This window comes from Opisthorchis viverrini (genome assembly GCF_000715545.1).
Source record: "Opisthorchis viverrini unplaced genomic scaffold opera_v5_144, whole genome shotgun sequence".
Classification (NCBI taxonomy): domain Eukaryota; kingdom Metazoa; phylum Platyhelminthes; class Trematoda; order Opisthorchiida; family Opisthorchiidae; genus Opisthorchis; species Opisthorchis viverrini.
In genome coordinates, this window is record NW_008751800.1 from 1,240,257 (window position 1) to 1,251,836 (window position 11,580).

At 43.7% G+C, this 11,580-nt stretch overlaps 1 protein-coding gene across 1 annotated transcript; it reads right to left on the reverse strand.

Moving 5' to 3' along the window:
• Positions 1 to 5,324: 5,324 nt before the first annotated feature.
• Positions 5,325 to 9,246, reverse strand: T265_14112 (hypothetical protein; the record flags this gene model as incomplete). The annotated part of the gene is made up of 2 exons (XM_009172082.1): positions 5,325 to 5,732; positions 9,222 to 9,246. Coding segments are annotated over 2 exons (432 nt in total), but the record flags the coding sequence as incomplete, so codon positions are not given.
• Between the last annotated feature and the right edge of the window lie 2,334 nt (positions 9,247 to 11,580).

Below are 11,580 nucleotides of genomic sequence, written 5' to 3' on the forward strand. Positions count from 1 at the left end.
CGTGAGGATATCCAGCTCTGAATTATTTTCTACTTTGCTTAAGCTGGCAAGTCACTGACCAAAGCCTAATGCTTCTGGTTGTTCTGCCAGCTGTTCGATACTCGTCCTTTAATATATAGAGGGGGACCTTCGCACCCCGATCGTCATTAGCTGCTCGATAACGACGCCAACTAAAGTCACCCAGCCTATGGGTTGTTTGCCTAATAGTTGTGGTCGAGTTCTCAGTAATGACGATGGCTGTACTTGTTGATCAGCTGTTCAAAGCATAACGCACTTCTCAAACCATTTACTGGCAATAAATCGGTTCAAATTTAAATCAGCTTAAAATTTAAAGACCGATTTCTTATAGTAATTGGTTCGGACGTCAGCATGCCAAATTTCATAGTGTAATGCTTAGACCTCCGGAGCGTCTGGAACAACATTGAATTCGCCTAAAATAAAGCTTGAACGCCAAAAGTGGAAGACGGACACACGACAAGTTCAGACTCAACCATAGCAAATCAGGTTTAGATCCAGTTTAAACAAGGCAGAATATCGAACTTATGGTGCAGAAGGTCTCTAAAACTCACAGTGGCAAATACCAAGACATTGAGGGAAATCCCAACAGTAATAGCAGCACAGGTTTTCCACAACGGTATGACAGCATGGTGCATTCGCTTGTGTTTGCTCTGCCTCCCTCCATGACACAATATCGCCATTGACCAATTTCAGTACATTTCCCCAAATCCAACTGGAGGGTAGCCTGAGGGTTGCTAGTTAAATGGAGAATTCTCTAGGGGATTAAGGTGGCAACGTTAAGATATAAAATAAGCTTGCCAATACCATCTCCAGTAATTTCTCCGTAAAAAAGACCACTTTCGGCTGGTTCTTCAGTGTATCTATTGAGTTGAAGTGGTCACGTCTCAAAGATAGACCACATTCTGAAGCATACTCCTCTCGGAAGATAACAAAATGGTCAGCAGAACTCTTAAGGTTGCTGGAAATTCCTCGACCGCCCACGACCAGTTTCACCCTTCTTGGGTCCCATTATCTAGGATCAGTCCCCGAGTTTCCGTCAATTTTATGATCTACGTGAACCCAAATTGAAAAATTCGCTGTGTCAGCTGTGGTGTTATTCTCATTTGCTATTGTTATCTTCTGAGTCAGTGGCATGTTTTTCTGAAGATTGCGGTTATGAATTCTGTCAGCGTTATTTGAGCTCGTTTGGTGTTTTCTGGGTTAACGATATGCACCAGATATTGGAATGAAATAGTTATCTGTTTCTTCCGACTAAAATCAGACTTATTCTATATCTGTAGTCCTCGACGATGAAAAGGGCAAAAACTCTTCACCTGTTTGACATCGTTGATCGGTGCACTAGGGAAATGTGCCCTCAGTTACCATTGACCACCACTTTACATATGGTGCGGTCTGTTTTTCCGTAAGCTTTTTTTCCTATAAGTAATTGTGATCATTTGTTCCGTTGGATTCACTTTACGGATAAACAATTTTTGTTCACTGACGAATAAACACGAAATTCTATATACTGTATCCCAGATGCCGCCTAAACTGCAACACATTTTCAGTACCATCAGAGTTATGTTTCAATCAGTAGGCTCTTACAACGCTACTATCGTTAAACAACGGTGCAACGTTAAAATGACGATGTCACCTCGACGAAACATCTACAACGAAATTGTCAAGATCAGCGAACAAAACACAGGGCATCCACGTAACATGAGCTACCAGCATTCCTCTATCAGGAAGGTCAGATTCTTGAATGTAACCTCAGAACCCCCGAAACCTACTGCTCCACCAAAATCTCAACAGGAATACCGGTAAGCATCCAGGCCAGTCAATCATTCAATCAATTCAGCAAAAGCTGATGAGTGTTCATGCACGCCACAGAATCACGACCGAATGTAATCTGCTTTCAGGCATTTCATAGAGGCACGATCGATGTTGATGGGCGTTCACTAACGCCTATCAGACAGCCTGGATCAATGTCAGAAAGTCCCCTTTTAATAGCGTGAGGCTGTCGTAACTTTCACTCCCGCACTCGCACGCACTCACGCTCTTGCACTCGCTTGTTCTGGATAAAGTTGTTGTGTTCCCTTCTGTGAGTCGTTTTTCCGGCAACTAGGCACTGGAGCGGGTCAGCAGCAGATACCACAGATTGACGAATCAGCAGACATAACACGTCTCAGTAGATTTCTACTAGCGTTCTTCAGTTCTATTGTGTTTGGTCTCCCTCGAGACAGGTTAGCTGTCAGAAGTGACCAACTTTGCTCTGTCCTTTCGGATTTTCTCTCCGGAGTGTAAAAACCTAATGCGATTGCGCCTTAAAGCGAGGCGTAACATTTGTACATCTTATTGTGCTCACAACACGCTAATACTTTCGAAGGACTTCAGGTTCTAGTGGATAAATCGGGCATCTTATCGATAAACCATGAATTGACATGAGGCAGTCTAAACGAGAAAACAGATGGTAGGCTGCAGGTGAAGCTGCATTTTGCCACGTCAACCAAAATTTCCTAATTGAACCGTGGGGACTTTCGGACAAATTCTTGAGAGAAACTAATTGTACTGAGCGTATTGTTTGACAGACGTTACTATGTTGCTATAGGGTGAACGTGCCGACAGAACCAAGTGTTTCTGCCGGAAAACTAGCACCTGATTTACAATCCACCTTGACAGTCTTATATCACTTGACCATCCGAGAAAGAGACAACGGCATGGTTGCTAGGAAACCTCGTTTCATATGCTTTCCCCTCTGTTCGGGACCTTCAAACCAACTTCAAAACTGATGACAGTGTTCCAGTTTATTTTGAAGCACGGGAATCAAACTCTGAAATTTTAATAACAGGTAAACAGAACAGTAGAAAGACCGCACTGGATAATTTGGACGGGTATGAGTGTATCAGAGTGCTTGGTGAAACGTTTCCCACCAGTGAACCGGAAATAAACTAGCAAACCACGGACTTTCACCAATATCCGGTTACTGCAACCTGTTGGAAGCTTGTGTAGTAACTCAGTTGAAGAGTTACTAAGTCAGTAGCAGATACGAACGATGTTCTTCCAGGTAAATAGCCTTCATCACATCCGCTGTTACCGAAGTTAACGGCCATTTCTACACCTCATACAGTTTCCAATAAATGTGAAAATTTATTTCTAATGCGCATCTTTGTAAACCTTAATTTCTTGACTGTTTTACAGGATTCTTAGTTGGTACTAGCCCCCAATTTTATTTCGAAGTTGCGTTCGGAAACAGATCATGAACTCCACACTTCTGATTCCCCAACAGACATTCTAAGCATGCTGATTCCGGTGATTCCGCTTACCAGTTGACTAAATCATCTCGGCCAGTGCGCCATTCCGTTGGGATCACGCCTCTGATCGCACAAATTCGAACATTTCACGTGCAACTGATGCTGATACATCTTTTTCAGTGTATCTAAGAACGTGACCGGACCCTGATGTACTAGCAGGACTGCCGTGTACCAGTTACGTGTAATATTTCCTGGAAAGCTATGGTTCAAGTTCTGAGTGTGATCAATATGCAGGAAACTAGCTAAGTCATTGAGTACCTTGAGTATCTTCATTTAGTATACGATATTACAACTTTTTCGAAACAAGTCCATGAAAACAAATCTAGATCAATAAACGTCACATTCAAACCATCGTTCCCCTAGAGTGACCACCTCACTAGAAGTGATCTGTTCTACGGGGCAGTTCCTTCTAAGAAGGCCGCTACAACCGAGGTCCGCTAAAGGAACAAGACAAAAGTAGTTTGTCTTCCTTTTCATATTGAGGCATTCGCCCTTCTCGAGAGGGCCTACGCCACTTCCCTTCTTCATTTACTCAGTTTGTCTTTATGACACTTTCACCGATTAGTGATAAAGTTAGCACTCTCACAGATCATCGATAATCAGTAACCAGCATACCGTGAGCACCACGGACAAACGTAAACTTGTTCACATCCACCAGACTGTTTCTATGAGGAGGTAAAAGATCACATGAGCCTCGATTTTACAATAGCAGATAGCGAATAGGTGCTGTAAGATTATCGTTATTGATGGCTTCGGCTACCAGTGAGAAATACTGAGAACGCTTGACCCAGCTGATTGAAGTCGACACCTTCTGTATAGATTAGCATAGGCCCTCTTGCGAAATGGTATCCGGTGACTGAGAATCTATCTCTGAAGCCCTCATCCGCGAGACGGCTAGATGCGTTTGATACATTGCTTATCTCCCTGACCTCACTACAGAACAAACGTAACTAAGGACATGGAAAAATCAGCAGTGTAGCATGCTTTGTCAAAAATGTTTCGAGTTGTCCAAAGTGAGCGGAACTTCCACAACTCACCAACTACGCCCTACCTAAACTTCATCAAGCCAGTGCTGTGCATCCGACATACTGCACAAATGCCTGGCATTTTCGGTCCTGAAATCTCGTTTATTTCTGCGAAACCACGTAAACACAGGCTGCATCACTGGACACATTGTCAAACGCGCAGAGTAGAACTATCCAATATGAATTGCCAGTATGGCTATGTCTACCGTTTGATAACTAGGGCTGCGGTCACAAAGTCCCAGTCGGTTTCCAAATTATCTAATGACTACACGAACCAGGTGAGACGGAGTTGAAGAATCACACTTGGCAACAATGATCCGATTGCTCAACCAAGCGTTCTGTGCCTGTAAAAGATACATTCGCGCAATACAATGAATCTGGCCTATTTCTCTCCTTCTCTAAATGACCGCACATAACTTGAATCACGTTTGTTTGCTTAACACAGGCTCTTTCAATGCGTTCGGGTTTCCCCAAACCGGTTTCCATTTCCTGCAAAAAATAAAATGTTTCGGATCTGGAGACGTATTAATTTCTACAAAATTTGCGAAACCCTCAATATTGCACCGAAGCCACCCTCAGGACAGACAGATCGCTTTTGGTCACCACGGAAATCTTTTAATGCCAAGTTCCTCTGAGTACAGGTCACGTTCAGTAGCTCCTCTCGTGATGAACCAGGCGCAAATGATAGACCGTGGTGAGTGTGACCAGGCTGCACCAGTGGCTGGACTCTGCATGCGGGTTTGAGTTCAGTGGCATCTGCTTTGCTGAAGTACCAGGCCAAATACGTTTCAAAATACCGATATAACAAGAGAGAAGAACAAGAATACTTCGGCGCATCACTTTGTTCATGCAATCTTTACTAAATAACACTGAAAAGTGGACAAATTCTGGTGCATGCTGGAAAAGGTACACTGGCCAAAATGTTTAGAGTAGTGTTGTGGCAAACTGGCACCGAGAAATTTGTCAGTGAGTAGTTGGGGTGACGAGATTTAGGTGAAATTAAGGAGGTAAAAGGCAACTAATATTGCCAAAACAAGTAAAACGTAGATCGCCATTAGCAAAGTGGCAACGTACAATGTGTCCAGAAGTAAAAGAAGTTTAGGCAGTAAGAAACTGGGGAATCCTGTGGTCGTCGCGACGATGGTGGTCGCGGTCGTCGTCACCAGTGGGCAAGGTAAATAGCACACATTTGTCGCGGCACAAGGAATGGTCGCATTGCACGGTGCATTGTTTGTAAAGCATACGCATGAACTTGACGTACATTCGCTAGCGCATACAGCAACACCACCTCCACAATCTGCATTGACTGTACAAGGTGCAAGCGATGGCAGACATACACACTCTGCGCGTACGGTAGGAATGTTATTGGACAAGATAACGATCCAACAGATCAGCGAAACTGTTTTTCGGGGAGAACAACAGCCATGTATTAGAAATCTACCAACAGCAATCAAAAGTGTAGGGGACACTAGCCTACCTGATGCAACTACTTAACCCTCTCGTTCATATTTTCTCTGATCTTATTATCGAAGGATGCATTTAGGAGAAAGCGGTGATGGGAATCATTGTCAGAGAAATATCGCTGGATAGAACTGTAAAAGGTCCAGTGACCACATGTCTGATATTAGTACTGTAGAAAACATCTGATCTTTACAATTTGACAAGCCGACATCGGCGGAACCTCTTACATAACTTATTCGACGTAAACCCGACAGGCATACTCGTCAATGATATCAGTCACGAGCTTCGAGACAGTTGCGAGAATGATCATGTGAACCTTGTCAGGTGAACACGATCTCACAATCCACGACGCCAGATACGTCATCAACACCATCATAATGACCATCGCCATCACCGTCATCATGATCATTATGACTGAAAGCAATGCATCAATACTACGCACTGGCGCTTAGGTGTCATAGCCTGTAAAGTTCGTGGTTCTAGGCGAGCTGGGAGACTGCCAGAGAGCCGAGACCTAGACAGGGAGAGAACTGGAGCTCCCAACAAAAGCGTTTTCATCAAATAGCTGATCACAATGCAACGGTGGTCAGCTCGCGACTAATTAAGTTGCCCTAGTTCTAAGGAATAAATTGGCGCACTTTTCCAGGCCCACATCCTAGTTGCCAGATAACTCTGTTTGCGCCTTAGTACTCACAATGCAATAGCCACAAAAACGCTGTGCTGATGGTTGACAAATGTAGACCAACTTTCAGTGTACAGAAAAGTGAGGAGTGCCCTATACGATCACATACCGTCTCTAGACGTCGACCCTCACAGTGGCTCATCATTTAGACGCACATAGAAATTCAGGACGTTGCACTGGACCGGATGAAGGAAAATGGACAAAGTCACGTGTGACCAGAGAACAACTGTTAAATGGACAGTGAGATGCAGCACAACCCATTCAACTGATGAATCATCGCTATGCCCTTCTCTATAAGTAAGCGATTGATTTCAGTTCATACGTTCTGGTATATTGTTTAATTTTGACAACCTGAAATGCGCAGCAAATCCAACACACACTGATAGTAGGAAAAACCGGCTCCATGTGCAGCTGAATATTATGACAATGGAGAGCGGCAAACAAGGAGTCTATCAAAAATGGGAGAAATCCTGGAAATGAGTTTTGTAATACCATTTGATTTTCACTTCTCTTTGCTAGGTGGCACTGGTTTACTGGTTCTTACCTGTGACCGTTTAGAGTACATGCTTGCTGACGTACTTATCGTTTTACAGAGGATGCCGTAAATAACCTTCATACAGGCTACTATTATCGCACATGAAAACATTTAGTGCACTGAGAACTTCTCCTCGATTGGTGATGAGTCGCTTGCAGCTATATTAACCCGGGCCTTTACGAACAAACAATCCTGAGAATGAAGTCTGACTTGGAGGGCTAGATGCATACTGACCACAGCAGACAAACCGGCTTTAAGAGCCATACAGCAGCAACCTGTGCCCGGTCAGGTTGCCTGCCCTAATGATAGTACACGACTGCTTTCAGTCCAACAGATGACCTCATCGACTATGACAACTACCAGTATGCCTTGTGGTTTCCTGACATCGGGAGTCATAACACTTGCATGGAGTCAACCTATCACTGTCCATGTGTGACTGAGGCCCAGTTGTGGCGTACAAACATATGGGAATGAGGCAGATTTCAGCCAAAACAGACAGAAAAACTAGATAAAATTCATCGGGATACTGTTCACTCAGGAACAAGCGGAATCCGAACGAGTATATTGCTGCTGAGTTCCGCATCTAATCAGACAAGGAATGTCTGAAATAGTCCCGCTTGTTGAACAACCATAAAAATTTCTATCACAAACTGAAAGAAGGTTTCTCGGATGAACTCAGTGCAATAGGAGCAAAGGCTTCACACCACCATGTGAGACTGAGAATGGAGAAATAGGATAGCCAGCCCTGAAGAACAAGTTTTATTTGCGCACCCCAGAAAAAGACTAACCGCAATGTTTTGGAAAAAATAAGTTTCAGATGGCTGAACTTGTTTCGGCGGCTTCGTGGTGGACTGAGGAGCAGTTTCTGCCAGGAGAGGGTGCCGGGTAGCAATGCTTGACGGACAAGTAGACATCAGATTCACACACACCAACATGGGTAGCCGAATTCCCATTGGATTGGGATATTCTCTGTGTTATCGTGACTTGTCGTTGCTCCCTGCTTGACCTGCAAAATCTTGATTCTGACAGAATATTCAGCTGTTACACGAGCCGCCTAGTAGTTCGTAATCGAGCCCGATCGAGAAAGCTTGGGTTCTCATAGTTAAACAGTTGCATGGAGGAAATCACAGGATAATAGCCCCAAATTAAACGAGGTCATATCAGCGGATTTGGTAAAACTACGTCCGAAAGACGTGTTTCATCAGTTAACAGCATGTAATGTTTTATCCCCTTTTAAACTAGTCGGTTCCGCAAGTAATCCGTTTTCATTGTACTAGTGTTGTGTCCCATCCCTTGATACTCCTCAACGTCTGTCGGTTTAACTGTTAATTTGGACTTTTATTCCGTAGACTCGTTTCAGGTTTTGCAGTTCCAACTTGAGAGAGGATTAGGATACCTAGAAATGATAGGTGACCATAATAGTAAAACAATATTTTTCACTAAATTCTTGCAACGTTTAAATTGTTATGGTGAAACAGAAAACCACAGGGAACCAGTTTCAGTGTTACTAATGGTCTGTGGAACGCAAGATCGTCAGTACCTGGACGCGTTCACAAGCGTGGGCTGGAGTTAGCGTCAGAGTGACGTCTCGTAACACCGGTTGATTTTGCATAGTTTGCACGTCAAGTTCGTCATGTGCTGCTTGGGTAACAGTAGTCAGTCTGATCAATTGGTCTGACGGTGAACTAACGGACGATGAACTGGCGTGTTGATATGCAGTGTACTTGATCTCAATGGAATGGCTCGCAAAGAGTTGGTCTGGTGGTGAATGTATTCAGAAATCGAAGGGGTTGTTGTGAAATGGCTCAAGATATTTTAGCCTACGATGACCTTCCTGCGGACTTGTTTCAGTGACTGACCGTGAGCCGCACCGAAATACTCTATGTATGTCTGCATGTACGTGTGCTCGCAGTACAAAACATGAATTTTCTTCTAATGTTTGTTTAGTGTGAGTGAATGTACGCCCATTGTTTGGCATAAGTAGTACGGGATTATTGCTGAAAAGCAACAATCTTCTAATTTGTCGGACAATGAAGGCAAACACCGCCCACTACGTCTATTGCCCTTTGAGCCACTTCGTGATATCCGTGATCAATCCATGTGTATAAGATTCAGAGCGTGATGCTTTGTCATGCTATTAGGCGTGAAAATGACCAAAAACCCACCCATCAAATAGATCCCAATTCTGCAACTGTATGAGTTTCACTTACACAAAGCAAGCAGTGCTTTCTTCATAGTTCTCGGCTCCGCTGTAAGGATGGAAAAATGTGAAAACGTGAGTGATAATCATCGATCGTTTCATGAAGATCGGAAGCTTTTAATCCCAATTCTGCGCATAACGCCGCAATTTCGGTCGAGCTACATTTGTAATCTACCCCTGTTGAGCTCACCAAATACGAATACTGCGTAGAACCGGAGACAGGACACAAGGCCACGTGGGTCGTTCACAATGAAGTTTACACTCGACGGGCAAGTGAGTATCAAATTAGGTGGAGCAATTGTGCTACGCATTGAGAACTATTCAAACTCTCTACTGACAAGAGATACTTAGCCGAATGGTACAGTTTGATGGGTCTTTCAACCAATTGTTCTATGCCGCCGGTCAACTTCTCATTCATTTAGATGACCCACTGTGATGCATTGATCACCCCCCTTTCTGGTTAGTGTAATCTGAGAAGTCGAATAGTGCTAAGATTAGGAAATAACTCGACTGTCTTCAACCAAGTATCGTTAATACATTTAATTTAACCTGATTATACTATCTATTCCGCGTCACCATTAAGCCATCGGCCTGTAGTTACTAACCTCATGTCTCTACACCTATGTACGCTGGTTAGCGGACAACATATTTACCAATGATGAACTGACTGCAACCCTTCTTAATGGCTAAGTCATCTATAACAAGGGACCAGACCAAAGGTAGTCGGTGTCATATAAAAACTCACGAGTTATCCGGGCGGAGATGGAGTTCGAGATTGTGTTCATCAAGTTTACAGTGGGTGTTCATTCTTGAGAATGCAATGTCATTGAACTCCTCACTTCTTGAACATTTTATGCAAGGCTTATAAGTAATTTAAAGGTGTCTAGGTGAATTGAACGCGAGGAGTCTATGTGATAGGATGTGAGTGTTCGTGAGGTTTGTATAATCCACATCCACATCATTTTGGTTTGAACAGTCCTTTTTCTGCCCTGGTGAAATTATTCTTGACGTCGCCGGACGAAGAATTGGAGTCGAGTTCCACTCATATTAGTCCTGATCCTCGTTGACTGTGCCAGGATTTGAACTCCGAATATCTGACATGCGAATAGTACAATGAGAGAATGTTCCACAAGGTCGTGCTGGAATCCCCGTGATGGGGAGAGATGAGTCGAGTCGAAATTCTCGGTTCGGACCGGATGGCATTCTGACCAACCAGGGCATGTCTTCGTTTGGCCCGTATCCTGCACGTGACACATCCGTCCAAATGATGTGATGTTCGGTCATTAGGGACGGCTGGCCTTTGGACGCGACCCGTGGATGGGGTGTTCGTGAACGCAGCGTGGTAGGGGACAGACGTTCTGGCGTTAAGCGCTGTTTGATCAACCATTGCAACCATCCCATTCGGTGTGATTATCATCCCACTAAGAAGTACTCGCAGGAAATTGTCCCTTCATGACCCCATTAAAAGTGTTTTACCCAGTTCGTGTAGCAGCACAATCCGTCTTGAGCTCAACTGCTTCTGTTTGAGATGGAATCTATCACTGCACTCTGTCAAACTGATTCCCTCAAATTTATCGACTTTCCCCACGCTACAAATCACTCGCAAGAGATAGTCTGTTGTCATAGTTATCATTTCAATAATCAAGCGTATGTGTTCGCGAGACTCCTTGCATTTTGTAGATTTCTTGCGAATTTCACCGTGCTGTAATCACTTCGAACTGGGAGAGTCAATTCGGTCAGAGTGGAGGGTTTCGAAAACGCTTTTGCTTGCGTAAACTTTACCACTTTACTGGAGTTAATGCGGGAATGTGTGTTGCTCTTTGCCGTTCACTCAGTGATGTTTGTGCAGTTTATTCTCTTGATCAGCGGCAGCTTCTTTCTTCCAACGGGATCTGTCATTTATAGGATTATGCGGAACACATGCCTTGATAAACAAGGAGAGCATACTGAGCGTTTGGCGAGTTCTATTTTTATTTCGGAGGGTTATTAGTAACCTTCTTGCCATCTGTGTTCATGCACAAATATATGTTATGTATATGTGTACATATACATATAGGTTGTTCATCCGATTAGAGTGCATCCACACAGGTGGCCAGAACCACACTCTTTGTAGAAACACACTTTAATTCGAAGAATACACGCTTTGATTGAAAAGTTCTGTGCATGTATGAGCACCCTACTATGTTATTTGCTTGAGCTGGGTTATTCCCGCCGTCAGCCATTTAATTGATTCAGTCGCTTTTGTTACGTTGCTAATGTCCGAGTAGACGCCTTCTAATTCGACCCAAGCAGTGACCAGATTATGGGAAGTTTTATACGCAAAATAATTTTCGATCTGAGTTATCCAGCCCTTTTCCCGGAAGAGCGTC